This window comes from Podarcis filfolensis (assembly GCF_964270895.1).
Source record: "Podarcis filfolensis genome assembly, chromosome: 8".
Taxonomy (NCBI): Eukaryota; Metazoa; Chordata; class Lepidosauria; order Squamata; family Lacertidae; genus Podarcis; species Podarcis filfolensis.
In genome coordinates, this window is record NC_139611.1 from 43,728,717 (window position 1) to 43,745,301 (window position 16,585).

General features: G+C 45.1%; 1 protein-coding gene across 17 annotated transcripts in view; it reads left to right on the forward strand.

The window, feature by feature from the left end:
* RIPOR1 (RHO family interacting cell polarization regulator 1) overlaps nt 1-16,585 on the forward strand; it is a 98,321-nt gene that overhangs the window by 65,833 nt on the left and 15,903 nt on the right. For 15 of the 17 annotated variants that reach the window (XM_083626439.1, XM_083626431.1, XM_083626437.1 and 12 more), the window contains exons 2-12: nt 6,217-6,343; nt 10,579-10,731; nt 11,432-11,510; nt 12,130-12,153; nt 14,136-14,189; nt 14,785-14,937; nt 15,049-15,112; nt 15,395-15,438; nt 15,649-15,774; nt 15,870-16,018; nt 16,407-16,536. In XM_083626439.1, coding sequence (XP_083482565.1) covers nt 6,243-6,343; nt 10,579-10,731; nt 11,432-11,510; nt 12,130-12,153; nt 14,136-14,189; nt 14,785-14,937; nt 15,049-15,112; nt 15,395-15,438; nt 15,649-15,774; nt 15,870-16,018; nt 16,407-16,536 — 1,077 coding nt within the window. In that variant the 5' untranslated portion in view covers nt 6,217-6,242. Of the gene's footprint in view, nt 1-6,216; nt 6,344-8,056; nt 8,302-10,578; nt 10,732-11,431; nt 11,511-12,129; nt 12,154-14,135; nt 14,190-14,784; nt 14,938-15,048; nt 15,113-15,394; nt 15,439-15,648; nt 15,775-15,869; nt 16,019-16,406; nt 16,537-16,585 lie in introns of those variants that run through there. The other 2 variants (XM_083626427.1, XM_083626433.1) reach the window with 2 other exon arrangements.

Sequence of the window (16,585 nt, forward strand, 5' to 3'; positions counted from 1 at the left end):
ACTGGTGTTGATAACTGTATATCGTATTGTAAGACTTAACATCAACCAGCATTAAATTCAGAACTGAGAGAAGCTGAATTTTGTGACCTCTGCATAACTAGCAAGATCAAATGAATAATTCCCAACACAGTGGTTTTTGGGGCTGGATAGTATTCCATGAAATATTTTAAGTCTCTGAAATAATGTCAGCTGTATTTTAGTCCCTTTTAATAGCGCTATGCTTTATTTTGTTGGGTTCTTTTCTTGGTTGAAGCTAGCCTACAAATATAATATGGTGAACTCTGTTTTTGTGTAGTCAAATCAATTCCCATCTTCACACAGTTATATTCTCAACTGAGAATAGTAATACCATGTGCAAACCTCACATGGTTTAATACAGTGCTATTTTTCTCGAAAAAGAAGTGCTGGAACTCACTATGGACGCCTCCCTTGTTCTCTTATAATGGAAATGGTGCCTACCTGAGAGGTGTCGAAACTGAGTTCCAGCTGAAAAAAGCCGTGGATTTATATATATGTTGTGATTCTGAGGGAGTATATAAAAAGCACAGCATCAGTGTTGGCTTCAGAATCCAGATTTTTATGAAGCTCTGATTTTCCTTTTAAATAGAAAGCCTAGCTCTTGCATTTGTCAATACGTTCACAAGTGTGTGAACTTTTCAGTATCCTACATAGCTGCTCTTCTCCCTGCTAGCAAAGCCAGATTAAACGATGCAAAATATATTTTTAAAAAATAAGTCAGGCATGATTCATTTCCATAAAATTCAGCTTCTCTTAGTACAGAAGTAAGTGTATGTGTATGGTGTATGTATGCCTGTATTTCCAGAGTGCTAGAAGAGAGCAAGCAGTTATTGAGAGTCCAGAGCACCAAATAAACCAATTACGAAAAGAACCACCCGCTCTGGTCTTCGAGCGTTGTGATTGCATGGCAATTTATCCTTGCCCATCTGTTCAGTGCAGTCTGCATGTTGGCAAGTGCTAGTCCTACACAGGAGGCAGTCCTGGAAGGGGCTGAAGACATTGCAGCTTGAGGAATAATGTTGTAAGTGCAGCAGTTGGAGACGGTTGGCTGCTTCCTTCTCACAAACTGAACTTCAACTTCTTTGGGTCTGAGTTCTCTGCACAGAGTGAGAGGATCTGTCTTTAGAGGTGGTGGGAATGTTTTCTCTGACAGCTATCCAATTTGGGCAAACAGCACACTCATTACCTTCCCCCAGAGAAGGTTTGGCCTCTTCCTCCTCCCGCCATGTCATGTCTCAGACTTTTAGTGTAAGCTTCAGCTCTTAGTGTTCCCACCCATGTTGGAAAGGGTGCTCTGAGGAAATCATGAGCAGCTGTGATGCCTTCACATTTTGTCCTCAAGAGAGAGGTTGTTATGGACCTGTCTGAGGTTTGGGTTTGAAGGACTGTGATTATATTGCGTACACCGTTGGACCAGGTAGACCTGGGCTGAAATCATCCATGAAGCTCACTGGCTGACTGAGTCAAAATCTCTGCGTACTTACCTCACCAGTCTGTTGTAAGCACAAAATGAGAAGATGGGGACACATAGCATATATAAAACCTTGTGTGATGGTTGGGATAGAAATGTGATACTTTTTTTTATGGCTTTCCTGAGTTTTTCCTGGTTTGCACTGTGGGGTGGTAGGTTGGCTCTGAGGCCTGCTTTGCCTCATTCTGCCACATGTATAGTTGAGCACTGAAATGAGAGCATGATCTGTACCATTTCAGAGTTCAGGGAGTGGATCAAATTTTTATGTGGAAAACATCCTCCAAGTGACCACCAACACATGAGTCCTTTTGGACCCGGAACAGGGAGTAACAGGGCAGGCTTACGCATGCATGGGTGCCAGGAACAGAACCCCCACACAAAATGGTCGCTGCCTGTATAACAGCTTGCTGATAGGGCAAGAATCTTTTCTTCTTGCTGTGCTAGGTTCCTCCTTACCTCTCTTTGAAGGGTGGGTTTTGATTTGGGGAGTGTAATATACTCCATCTTGATTCTAAATTGGTACAGTCAGCTATACCATCTCATACTACTGCCTGTGTTGACAGGTCCAAGTTGTCTCCTGTCAAACTGTGTAAGGGAAAGGAGATGTTTCTTGGGCTGGAGCTTGACATGTGCTCCTCTTGTGTTGAGACAGGCCTCAATGGTTGATTCATCCCTTTCTGTGTAAAGGACATTCATTCATTCATTCATTCATTCATTATGTCTAAACTGCAGCTTCACCCAGACATGGATTCCAGAAAAATTTACATAAAAACTGCAAATATTACTACAATATTAAACATAAACAATAAAAATCAGAGCAGTATAATAAAACAACAGAGGTTGTAACCAAAGAAGTATTCAGCCACCTAAAACCATACTGTAAAATTTTTAAAGACTGAACAGTTTAAAAAATATATATTAATTTGGCTCTGAAAAGAGTACAATGCTGGTGCTAGTCTTGGCCTCTTTAGAAGGAGATCCCAAAGCCAGAGGCTTGTGTTTAGGCCCTGATGACTCCTTGACTCTGCCTGCAAGTTGGTGGCAATCGCTTGGTCAAGCAGCTAGCATCCAAAGGGCACTGAGTTCTTCTGAGATCCTTTGGGCCTAGGAGAACTTGACAGTGTGAACTGAGAGATTGCCTGGCAGACTCTGTAGGGCAGAGCTTTCCAAACTTATCATGTTGGTAACACACTTTTTAAACATGCATCATTTTGCAACACAGTAATTCAGTTTGACTAGCAAACCAGAGGTTAAACTAACCTCTTTGCAGCCCTGGGAAGAGCACGGGGAGCATTTGCACAACACACCTACACACTGCAACCGACACACTAACGTGTCATGACACAGTTTTGAAAGCTCTGCTGTAGGGTATAAGTACAGTGGTACCTCAGGTTACAGACGCTTCAGGTTATAGACTCCGCTAACCCAGAAATAGTACCTCGTGTTAAGAACTTTGCTTCAGGATGAGAACAGAAATTGTGCAGCGGCGGCAGCGGGAAGCCCCATTAGCTAAAGTGTTAAGAACAGTTTCAGATTAAGAACGGACCTCCAGAACGAATTAAGTTCTTAACCCGAGGGACCACTGTAGTCCCTCCCTTGTGATGTGGAGGGTGATGCCTGCCAGGGCTGGAGGGCAGCTGTGTCAAAGGCACAGATCAGGGGTGGGAAACCTAAGGTCTGCTGGAATGCATCCTTGCACTCTCATGACTCCTGCTTGCCTGGACGGATGATAGAGAACTGTGCGTCAGTGTGTGTGGAAACTAGCTTACTGTACAAAGGTAAAAGTTAACATTCATTGGCCCACCACTTCTGCCTCTGTCCCTGCCCACCATTGGCATGTGGTTCCTGTAAGGCTGCTTATAAGGGAATGTAGTCCTCAGATTGAAAAGTTTTCTCCACCCTTGCCATAGATCTGCACAATGCGCCATGAGAACTGAGAGCAAAAAAATGGTCACATTGCAAGGGTCTGAGGAGAACCAGGCCCAGTTTGGTCCCCAGGGAAATGTGTTGTGATAAATGTTTACTTTATTTATAAAAAACACTTTTATACCAGTTTTCAGCCCTAGCACACACACACCCTAGCAGTGTGCAAGAAAAGAAAATACCGGTTTAAACAATAACAGAATTAAAACTGAATGTTAAACGTGACATTTAAAAAGTAGGAAGAATGAATCAAAACCTTCAATCTCAATAAAGGCAAGAGCCAAGTGGAAAATAAACATTTTTGTTGCTCAACCTAAAAGCCATTAGGGCTGTGGCCAGTTTGTCCTAAGAATCACTGGACAAGGTGAATTGGTGCCCTCATCTCAGGCCATGATAGTTTCTTGCTCCTAGCAAGAACATTTTAATAATTCTCCCTAGAAGAAATCAAAAGTCAACGAAGATTTATATTTCTAGTCTATAGAAAACAGCACAACAACATGCTAAAAATCAGTGGATGGAGAAGAATTGGAAATTTGCAAGTCAAACTGGCTAGGGACGCAACTCTGAATTTCAGTCCAATGGTACTCCAGTCCCCTTTTATTATATTGCAGCTCTTTTCCAAAGGAAGTAAGTGTGGGTGGGTGCCTGCTACATAGAAGTTCATGTGTATGTTTTTACTCTCTAATGGTGGTGTTGTTCTATGAGATCCAAGCTTGGGTTGAGATTTGAACTTCTCCAGGTCCAAATACATAGCTCTATCCTCAGGTCTCCCCCATCCTATTGGTGAATTCTTGAAAATTTGACTTAATGGTCTTAAACCTGAGCCACTCCTACCTAAGCAAATGACATTCCAAAGCATTCTGTTTAGTTTCATTCCAGACACTAGAAATAGTTCCCTGAGGGTCAGGAGACAAGGGACCGTTGCCTCTTGTCCTCAACAAGCTATGAAATTGGATATTGTGGGCTCTCTGATCTTGGCAGATCTTGGTTTATATAAATATGCCAGTCCTTCAAGGTGCGACAAGACTGTGTGTTTTCTGCAGCACACACAGCTCACCCTCTGGAATTTGGCATAATTTGGGGTGCCACCTTTGGCTAAGAATGTGGTTTATAAATATTTAAATAAATGTGCAGGAAACAAGGTTGATTGGGGATTTCTAAAGGCTGTTGTGTACAGAAAATAGCCAGCTGGAGTGTGGGGCAGTTCTGTGTATTTCCTCCCCTGCCTTTTTTTTCTTCTTTTTTTGCCTTTCAGGCTCTTTCACTAAGCCACAAATGATTAACATATGTGAATAGGTAGGCTGGTAACATTTGTAATTGATTTACAAAGCTCCACTTAGAATCCCTAAGGTGAACAGTTGCAACAAGAGATGGGTTTCCTCTCGGAAGTGAGGAACTTTGTTTAGCCTGAGGGCCACATTCCACCATGGGTGAACTTCTGGGGGCCACATGCTGGTGGGGAAAGTTGGTGGAACAAAGGATGTGACTCCTACCTTTGTACAGCAAGTTGCATTTCAGCTACAAAAAATGCCAGAGGTTTCTACATATTCAGCCCCAAACACATGAAATACATCTCCATCCAGAATCCAGGCAGGCCAGAGGTATTATCACAGTTCAAGTACACATTCCAGCCAAATAAAAGCACTCAAGGGCATAGGGCATTCCACTGTGGGGCTTGACAAGCCTAAGAGGCCCTATTTGGCCCACAGGCCAGAGTTTTCTCACCTCTGCCTTAAAAATCAAGCATGGCCCTTTTGTACAACTGTATTAGTTCTCCTGTAAACAGCAAGCGAGTGATCGTGAAGGAAGGACACTTAGACAGCCAATTCTGGAGAGACTGTTGCTTCCAGCACTTGGACAATAGGGCAACACCTTGATTTTTGCCCTCTACGCAGTGTTTGATATGGGACAATGCCTCCTCTCAAAAATAAGACCTGGTCTGAAGGATCTAGAACAGAGGGAAGGCAGTCTTGTCTGTTTATTCCCATGGTAGATTCGTCAAGTGGGATAGCAGTTGTGGTAGGATTGGGGAGCCTGTGGCCCTTCACATATTGTTGGACTCCAGCTCCCATCAACCCCAGACAACATGGTCAGTGATGATGCGAATTGTCCAGCAACATCTGGAGGCTTGCAGGTTCTTCAGCCCTGACTTGGGGGGGAGGGTGTGGGGGTGTCAATTGACTCGGCAGCTGTTGTGAGTGGAGAAGTGGTATAGGCAAGGTCCTACTGCTTCCAAAAGCAGTGGACTGACTTCCAAGTCCATCACCCTCCACTGTACTAACCTGGTGTTGCTGTACTTGGTGGAAGAGCAAGAGATTGCCAGCAGCTCCAGTTTAAAGGAATGCAGTAGATATCAGGCCTTAGCCACTGCCTGTCATAATAAAATCATAACTATGTGTCTGACTTGGTACAAGGCAGATTTGTGTGTTTGATATTCCAGGTTGTGTTTTAGCAAATGGAGGTTGAGGAATGAGCTACACAGGAGCCCTTTGCAAGGCAGCTGGGTTATGAGCCTCCCTTACTGGACCATAACTTTGATCCTTCTCTTCATTTTCTGAGATGTTGTAGCTCAGCTAAGTCTATTGTTTTTGTGTATCATTGTAATTAGGGGTGTCGCTTTTTATAAACTTATGACTCAGTGGTTGTTTTGGTTACATTTTAAAAGTGCTTTTCCCACCATCATTCCACCTCCTGCAGCTTTGATTTCCTCCTCCCTCGGCTCTCCCTGTGCATTGCTCCCTGACATGGTTCCTTTTGCTCCCCCACTTTGTCATTGATGCCATGCTCTTCTGTTCTCTCCGCAGGGCGTCCCTCCAGGTGGAGCTCGACAATGTCACTCTCAGTGCGGCCCCAGCGGCGCAGCCTGGTGGTCAGGATCAATAGGAGCCAATCGTTCGCTGGCGTCAACTCCACTCAGGACAAATCTTTCAGGTAGGCCCAGAAAAAGCTTCCTTGGTGGAAATGGGAGTTGGAGCATGCGGAGAACAAAGTGAATGGTGGTGTGTGATGCTTAAATGGCTAATTGCCTTCCCATCCCACCCAGGACTGAGAGTCATGCTGCTGTACATACATTTTAATTTATTGTGCAAAATGTATTTTGTTTCAGCTAGTTACAGGGGGAGGGCTAGCATATGCAAAATGATCCAATCCCCTGGCAACTGGATGTCATGCTCAGCCTCCTCTCAAATCTCCTGAGTACTGCTACTGACCACATGTTCTTAAGCTTCATTCCCATCAGGACATGAAATACTTACTTTAAAATAACAAAGCTGAAATGCACACAGCTTTGTTCATAACATAGGACATTACTTCAGCAAGAACAGTGGCTGGCTTCTTACTTTGTAGTATTCGCTCACTGCCTTTGCTCCAGAGATGCTTCAGGAAGCACCCCTGCCTATATAAATTGCCATAATTATTCCCAATGTTGTTTGTTCGCTTGTTTAAGACATCTACATACCACTTAATTATTTGAATTTCTAAGTGGTGTACATAAAAAAGAAATCCACAGAAAATTGGACTATAAAAATTGATCATAAAACTGAACACTACTTTAAAATACCTGCTGGAACAGGAAAGTCTTAGTCATGCACTGGAGATTCAGCAAGAAGGCTGCATGTCCCATCCCAGCTGAAAGTAAGTTCCACAGGCTGGGGCCCACTACATTGAATACACGGGTTCTAGTAGTTACAAGCTGCGCATATGAGCCATTTCTGATGTTGAGGCTGTGCATCCCCACACTAAGAGGGAGGTATCACCAGGGTTTTGGGAATCCCAAGCTTTTCAGAAGTATAGTTTTTTCACCGTACAGTCAGTCTATGGCTGTATCTGCTGTCTGGGTGGAGAGTGCTTCTTAGCATGTGAAAAGGTGGAATTTTCTGAAAGCTGGGTATGGCACCGAAATGCGCAAGTTCTGTAGATAGTCACCTTTCAGCCTGTTGGGTGGGGTGATGAGGTGTTGATATGCTTGCCCCACTTTAAGAATGCTTGAAAACAACTTGTTTATCTAATGAATGCACTCCTAAGACAGTTCTGTGTTTCATTACCACTGGTTTAGAGCGGGAGCAGAATCCCTCGTGGGAGGAAAGAGTAGGATGCAATCTGACTAACAAGCCAGTCCATAACATAGACACAGAGACCACATGTTAGAAGGCCCTTTATTTCTTTCTGTAGGAACATTTGGCAAGTGGATAATTTTTTCCTTGGCAAACTTGAGTACGTGAGGCTGGATTCTTGAAGTACTGACCAAAATGAGCCAGGCTAGATGCAACAGAAGTTCCACTTGATGGTGAATGCTCCTGTTTCTGCAGTAATTAAACAGAGGGAAGGCAGGCCTGCAAACAAGTGCCATCAGCCCACCATACTCAGTGCCCTTATTGCCCATGGGCAGTGCTAGAACATTTAGGTTTAGGTCAGGGTGAGGCAGAAGGCGCAGGAGTGTCAAAATCCATAACATCAGATTTCTTTAATCACTTCCCCAATGTGTAGAACAATTCTGTAAATTAGTATTTCAAATCAGCAAACATTTTTGCAACACTGAATTGCTCCAGATATAACATTTCACGTTTCTGCTGGTGAGCTTGGAACATCTGTGAAGAAGCAATACCTGTTGGCTTAGCGACGGTTGCCATCTCAACCCAGAGACTGTTGACATTTGGAATCCTCATTTCTGTCAGTTGCTGTGTTTTGAAAGTTTAGATCTGATATCAGAATTCCAGCTGTTGGAATCATTTTGTGTTTCTTACCCTTGAAGGGAGTGACGTCTACAAAGTACCGTACTGTTGCTTGTGAAGGATCATGGAAAAACCTAAGCCTTTGAAAAGAAGCTACAGGCTTCCTGGTACTTATAGAAGTAAGGTAGCAAGTTATTTCCATGAAAAACAGAGATCTAGGTAGGATTACCATATTAGAGGCTTATTGGGTTGGTTGAAAGATAATATTACTTCATGTTGTACAGTACCAGTGCCTCCCAGTTGGCTTCAGTCTCCTGCTCTGTTCATCTCCTCACCTGCCTCCAGGTCTTTCAAGAGTACCAGTCAGGGGCTGGTGTAAGCCTTTAAGTGTCATAGGCAAAATTAGTATAAAAGCCAATGCTGGATCTTGAAGCTGTTGGGCTAAGAACCAATCCTCGGCCATTCTGCTTGGCTCTCTTTCACACCCCAATTCCAACTAGCCATGTTTGTCCTGTTCTGGGGTTCTGGTTTTGTTTTGTTGGTCTCCTCTGAACTTCTTAATGAGTGCTGGTCTTCAACTGCTAGCATGCTGCTGCTTATGTCCAGGTTTACTGGGCTTTTTACCCACAACCTACTGTATCTGGGATTCTTTACTATTGCCCGGTCTGTTCCTGGAAAAGACCGTAGCTTACTGCTAGAAAGCATGCTTTGCATGCAGAACATCCCAGGTTCAATCCCTGCCATCCCCAGTTGGAGGGATAAAATAGAAGGTGAGGTGGAAGGCTTTTGCCTAGATTGTGGAAAGCTGCCACAGATGAGGGTTGACAGTACCAGATTAAACAGACTTACGGTCTGACCTGCTACGTCAGCTTCCTATGTTCCTTTGCTATCAAGACTTGTCCATTCTTCCTTCTTACCTCTGTCAGGAGCAAAAATGTCATGAACGTGATAAGCATGTACTTCCCTACTCGTTATCTGTTACTGCAGAAGACATGCCGTCATGGTCAGCTGTCTAAGGTTTCCTAACAGCAAGGCATCTTTCCTAGTTCCAGTCCTCCATTTCATACATCTCCCAGCAAGATGCACAATTTCTAGACTTGGGACTATTCCTGCAGCACAAGGATGGGGAACTTGTGGCTGTGTGGTTGTTTATGGACTCCAGATCCCATCAGCCCCAGGCAGAATGGTCAGTGGTCAGGAATGATGGAAGCTGTAGTCCAGTAACATATGGGTGGCTAAGGGTTCCCTGTTCCTGTTGTAGCAATAAAAGATTGACCAGTAACTCCCAAAATAGCATGGGATATTAATCTGGCAGCAAGAATTTGAAGCCTGAATAAAATAATCTATTCTAGGTGGTGCAGGGATCAATTTAACAGTAACAGCCATGCCCACTAAACTAGTCAGTGTTGCTTAGAATCAAATTTAGCACATGTCGGAGAGAAAGCAGGGTTTCATTTTAGCTGGAAGAGAAAAGAAGAGGGAATGAAATTCAAGAGTCAGGAGTTCATTGTGATTCTTCAGTTATACACTAGGGCAGGATGGGGAGTCTTTAGCCTGTGGGCCAAATTTGTCCTGGCGCAGGTTTCAATTTGGCATGCATTATTTCTCTCAAACCATGACCTCCTTCCCCACATCTGACAACATATGTCATGTTAGGTATGGGGCAGGTAGAATCGTGGCTGAATCAGCTGTGCAACCAACTTCCCCATGCAGAACTCCATCATGCAGGTGATCCCTGCAAAAAGCAGGCTTGGAGTTGTTGCCCATCAGCTGATCAACCCTCCTAATCAGTGGCACTTCAGAGAATTTGCAAGCCCTGTGTACTGTTTTGAAGTCCTGATGACTGGACAGTTGGGGCACCCTGCTCACTTGTCAGATTTGGCCTGCTAGGCTAGGGTAAATAAGGATCTGGCCCACTGGACAGATCAAGTACCTTACCCCTATACCAGGGTACATGGAATACTTGGGTGACTCTACCAAAACAATCTGATCTGAGTTGTGACAATACTCAGGCATGTGCACTACTCTTTGAGTAAGGAGCATCTTCCTTAGGATAGCATTTATGAAGTGCTGCATGCTGTTCCCTGCTGGACATATACTTTAAAGGGTTTAGAAGTGCACTTCCAAATGGCACTGTGCAGAGTTGCTGGTGCTCTGTGGTTCTCCCCCTCCCCTTTTGTTCCTGGTAGTCCATATTACAATAGGGGATCCGGTTCATGCAGTCCAAGTGACCCACTTTCAGGGTATAAAGCGTGGGAAAATGATCTTTACTGTGGGTTGGTTTTTTAGCATTTTCTGTGCTTTCAGCATTCGCTCTAAGCAGCAGCAGTAGTGTGGAAAGCTTCCTCCTGAGTGCATGTATTTTTGTGATAGGTGCTCTGCACTGTGAGTCAAAGCTCTCCCCACACATGGGTACACTCACTCCATTGTTTTAAGAGTCAGCCCGGCTCCATGACGTCATGCTTTGCTTGAGGATTTTTATTTTTATTTTTTTAGGAATTTCCCTGCCTTCAGCACCCCAACGGTCTCCAGGAAGTCTGGCTCCAGGGTCAGTAGGATGTTTTCAATGTCCCACAAATCCCCTCCACCCAAGGTGCCCCAGCCGGAGCGACTCGACGAAGTGTACGAAGCACTGAAGAAGGGACTGACGTGAGTGATGCTGCTGCCAGAAGTCCCACCCTCTTAACCTATGGCTTGGGGTGGAGGTGCCTGTTTCATTGAAAATTGTTTAATGCCATCTTTCTATCACATGTTGATGTTTGAGGCTCCCTAGAATGAATGCTGGACTGCAAACTCACTAGCAGTACAAACCCAACAGTGTGTATGCCCCAGCCTTTGCCAGCCCAGTGCCCTCCAGATGTTTTGGACTACAACTCCCATCAGCCCCCAACCAACTTTCTCAGGCCCCTCCCACCTGTCAAAACTGTCCTGTGGAGGGTGGGATAGTTTTTTGCCCTGTCTCCCTCTATACACATACAGTATAATATTTCTTCCCACACAACAATGCACTACGTGCCTGCATATTCCCTCTCCTCACCAACTCTCCACAATGTATGTTTGAGTCGGTGAGGGTACATGCAGGCAAGTAGCACAGTATGTTTGCTTAAACCTTAGTCTATACCAGTAGCCTTCTCAGTGAAGCTGGTGAACCGAAAGCTCTGCTGGACACAGCCAAACTGGGCACAGCCTCCTGGGAATCTGGAAGCAAGGATTCTGTTTGGGTCCTTGCTGCCAGGGATAACATCCTGTAGAAGTTTGAAAGAGTGGCCGGGGTGCTGTCTCCCCATATCTCTTTACTTAAAGGGGAAGAGTCCTGCTGCTTCTGCTTACCCCATTTCTCCCCTAACAGTGCTTATCTGGAGGTGCACCAGCTGGAGCTGGAGAAGCTGAGCACCCAAATCCGCGAGTCCAAGAGGAATTCTCGATTGGTGAGTGGAGGGTTGGTGCCAACTAAAAGCATTCCTGCCCTCAGTGTATGCACTTCATTCTCCCCAGAGTGCAGGACTGGCAATAGTAGAGAGACTGTGACATGTCAGGGAAGGGAAGGAGCCTTCTGGTACTGTTTGTTTTGGAGCCTTTGCCCTCTCACTCAGCATTGGCTTCTGCCATGTTTGTAGCCTCTCAGCAGTTTTGATCCCGAGGGTGCTTCCCTATAGCTATGGGGCAGACGACAGTTCTTGGGACACATATACTGTCCATGCTTTTTGGGAACAGTTGGTGCTGGCCACCAACTTGAAAATGGTGTTTGACAACTTCATCGGGGAGAAGGATAACAGTAGCAACTGATCTGTGATGAATGGATTTTATCTCCCAATATGGGATGCAGTGTGCTACTGAATACAACTTGTTGGTGATCGTAAGCAGGAGAAGGCTACTGCATTCATGTTCTGCTTGTGGTATTACCATAGGCATCTCGCCGGCCACTGTGGGAAACTGGATGTTGGACTAAGTAGGCCTTTGGTCTAATCCAGCAGGGCTGTGTATTCAGCAATCATTTTTTTTCTGACCTCTGCCTAACCTTCACCTTCTCCTTGTTTTCTCCTCTAGGGCTTTCTGTACGATCTTGATAAGGTAAGGCATGCTGCGAAGGAAATTGTGCTTACCATGGATTGCGGGTGGGGGAGGGCTTGTCAACCCGTTGAGTTCTGTATCCCTTGGATGCAAGACATTGAAGCTTCTGGGCCTTGGGTTGCATCTCTTATCCCTGCCTTTGCTAGCACAGAAAGTCAAGTTACTTGACTTCAGTGATGCTTCTCTCCTGCTGCTTCTGCTGCTTTCCTTCAGATGTCACTTCCTGAATCCTTTGTTTTGCTGGCCAACTGCCTTAAGAGCCAAACTAGATGTGACGCAGGAGTTCTGCATCTCTTTCCACTGTGTTTCTCTTTAAAAGCTGCCTCGGAAGTCGTAATCAAAAGCAGAAGAGGGGAATGAAGGAATGCTTAATCCTGCATTTTTGATCTCTTCAGCTGCTTTCTCAAATGCAGGGGAAGATATCCTGGGGGTGGGGGAAGAAGCTTGGGGAGGTCCGTTTTGAGCTTTGTACAATGGCTATAGACTAAAGAGTCAAGCAGTTTCTCCTGCACCCTGCTGGCCCTTCCTTTGCTCAGACTGGCAGCCTTTGAGGTTGCTTTTGGTTTATAGTGGAGCAGATGATAACTTCCCCACCTTGGAGAGGGGTGGAAAGTGGTTCCAAGACAGGTATTGCTACTTTCATATCAAAAGAGTAGGATCGTCTACAAAAGAGTGGATGTAAACACCCTATCCTGCTCTTTTGCATCTGATAAACAGTTCTTGCAAGACTTTGCATTGTTTCAAAAACATGCAAAACCTGTTTGGTGAGACATGAAGCGAATAAAAGAAATACCATTAGGTAAATACCTTGCGAAATCTCTCTTGAGCCAGTTGCAACTCTCTTATAAAAAGTATTTGCCTATCTCCAGCCTGAGGTTAGTCTGTGTATTAGCTGCAGCAGAAACTTCTGGTTGTGGGGCCGGGAGAACATAAAGAAATCAAGGGGGCAGTTTTTTCAGTTTTAACTCAGGCATGCCTTGGCTGAAGCTGCTCTTTTCCTAGAAGTTTCCTTGAGGAACTGAAGGCAAAAATAAAAAATAAATATGCTAGAAACATAAGGAAAAGGGGTAGTTAATTTATCTTTTAAATAGATAATTAAATCTCAAAATAATAATGATAACGTCAAAATGATGAAGTTTCATAGTTTCTAATCTCTTTTCTTCCCAGTGCTTGACATCAAGGAAACCAGTATATTTGCTAAATGTGGTGACTGGGAGAGAAACAGCCATGGGCTAGTCCTCATTACAACTTATATGCATCCTGCACTCTGCCCCAAGCAACAAAAAGCACAGGAAATGAGCTTTCTCTTTGGGGGTCAGCTTTGCCTGGTGAAAGGATGCTGCATTTGGGCAGGCAGAGGAGGGCAGATGTGTGGTTCCAAAATTTTGAGTTAAAAAATGAGAGAAGAAAATGAGCACTTCCAGGCCTCCTTTTTATTTACAGTCTGCTGACTTGAACTTCTCTTTTCATGGGCATATCTGATATGATGTAGTGATGGCCTCTAATCTGATGGGTTTTAAAAAAGAAAATGTTTTTAAGATGTGCTTTCTGTTAAAAGTAGGAAGGAAGCATTGAAAGTGGGAGCAAACCAACCAGCTTTTTGCTTGGTGCCTAAAAGAAAGCAACTTTGCCAGTTTCTCCTACCCCTGCCTTTCAACCCTGAATGACTTCCTCTTGCCCATAGAACAGCAGCCAGATGGAAGGACCCTGGCCAGTTGCCCAGTGATTAACCTATATCTGCCTAGCTTTAAATATTGTTCTTTTGCCAATGAAGATACATATCAGGAACTTGTTGCTCTAAAACAGATCAGCAAAGGAATCAGTTTAGCCTGTAAGCACCAATACGACATCTATTGCAAATGGAAAGACCCCAATCCTTTCTTGGGCAAGCTGGGAATGTAGAGGATTTCTGGGACCTTCACTACTTAGTCAGTCGGATTTCCAATTCCTGTCTAATGGGATTTCCTTTTATTGTCTCACAGCAAGTCAAGTCAATTGAGCGGTTTCTGCGCCGTCTGGAGTTTCACGCTAGCAAGGTACCAGCTGCTTCTCAGCTTGTAAAACAGAATTTCTGCCCTGAGAAAAGCTGAAAGCAGCTTTGAATATTATGCAATTTAAGTATGTTTGTATATATTTGCTCATTTTGTATAGCCTCGCCGTGAGGCAGATAGCTATGTAGGGGACCGACGTTCCAAGCAAAGGAGTCTGTTGTGTTCCCTAGAACACTTCATGTCTGTAGTGGGGAAACTGTGGCACTCTAGGTTATGCTGGGTCCCAGCTCCCATCATTCCTGACCTTTACTCATGCTAGCTGGGCCTGATGGGAGTCCAGTAACAGTGGGAATGCCATAGGTTTCCCACCTTTGCTTTATGGTGGGAGCAGAGGAGGATTTAGGGAAGTGTGGCTGGTTTGGTCACACTGGGTGCAGAGCCTCAGGGGCGGCTACAACTTTGATGTTGAATGGAAGATGGGAGTGGGGGGGGACATACCAATTTTGGGTTCGCACAGGGTGCCACTGAAATTTGAGGCCCTATTGAATGCTTCCACTGATCTGGGTTTGTGGCAACCAAACTTTCTGCCAGGCATCCCCTACAGCCCATCATCCTAGCTCTGTGGTTTACTTCCTAACAGATAGATGAGCTTTACGAGGCCTACTGCATCCAGCGGCGGCTTCGGGATGGAGCTCACAACATGGTCAAGGCCTACACAGCTGGTTCACCTGGCAGCAAGGAGGCACGCGAGAGCTTGGCTGAAGCTAGCAAGGGCTACAAAGAGTACACAGAGGTGAGTCAAGATGGCCTGGTACTGAGGGAGGAGGAAGGAAATGGAGGAATGGGGACCAGGCTTTGTGTTGGCGGCATTAATGGACAGTTTTTTGGTTTCTCCCCCTTCCAGAATATGTGTCTGTTGGAGAGTGAACTAGAGAGTCAGTTGGGAGAGTTCCACATCAAGATGAAAGGTACAGAAGAGCAAACAATATGTCATATACTAAGGGATGTCTGGTGGCCATTTTGTAACTTGAAAAGCAGCTTTGGGAGGGCATAACCCTAAGTGGGTGGGAGGGTTAACCCTTTTTCTTGAAAGCGGATGTTTTACTCCAGATCCCATATATGAAATTCCAGCTGCAAGTTTACCTCCTAAACATTTATCTGCACCCTATCCCACACCTCTTGTCATTTAAGTGGATCAGCAAAATTGTGGGGTCATGACAGAGGCACTGACTTTTTTTTCCCTCTTGCAGGATTGGCTGGTTTTGCTAGGCTCTGTGCCGGAGACCAATATGAGGTTTGTGACTTAGAGATGGGCTCAGAACATGTGGAGAGGGAGGGGCTTGGGTCCTGGAAACTAGATGAACTGGAGTTGACCGAACAGCTTGTTGGAGGAGAATCTGGTTCCCCAGCACTGATTGCATTAGCTCTTGTCCAGCTCTGATAGGATGCACACCTTGTTTCATGTCCATCCAGTTGATCTGAACTCTCTTATTCCTTGTGGCAGATCTTCATGAGATACGGGCGCCAGCGGTGGAAGCTGCGGGGCCGCATTGAGGCAAACAGCAAGCAAGTGTGGGACAGTGAGGAGATGATCTTCCTGCCCCTCATTACAGAGTTCCTGTCCATCAAGGTATCTGGTGCCACTCTGGGCAGCTGGCCCCTGTCACAGGAAAGACAATTCATTTCCTAGGCTTACTGGGCCTCAACTCTTCCTTCTCCTCCCAGGTAACAGAGCTGAAGAGCTTGGCCAGTCATGTGGTGGTGGGGAACGTCTCTTGTGAAACCAAGGACCTGTTTGCAGCACTGCCCCAGGTCGTGGCAGTAGATATCAATGACCTGGGCACCATCAAGCTGAGCCTGGAGGTTAATTGGAAGTGAGTTATTCTCTTGAGGCTTGTTGAGTTTCTCTGTTGTGGAGCTGTGTTAGAAATGTTCTTGGGTGAGGAAGGTTGTGATCTTACAGAACCTGAAGGGAAGGGGCCTGATAAGTGAGGGAACTGGGACCATGGTACTATAGATCCTCCTTCCCCAGCTTAGTGCCCTCCAGGTGTTTTGAACTACAACTCCCAACAGCCCATGGCAAGTATAGCGTGCTGACTGGGACCAATGCGATCTGTGGTCCAAAACTTCTGGAAGGCTGCTCTGGATGGTGACTCCCCAAGAGGATTTAATAATGTGTGACCCTCCCTTTCTCTTCTTACATCAGTGTACAGGAGGGGTGGTTCACTTTTCTCTCTGAGCACTCTGCTTTCTTTTCACCAGCCCCTTTGACAAAGAGGACCAACCATCATCTGCTAGCACCGTGACAAAGACATCTACAGTCAACAAGAGATTTTCCACGTACAACCAGAGCCCACCTGATACACCATCTATGCGTGAACAGGCTTTTTATGTGAGTGCAAAGGAAAAAACCTGGAAGGGAATCAAAACCCACACTCCTG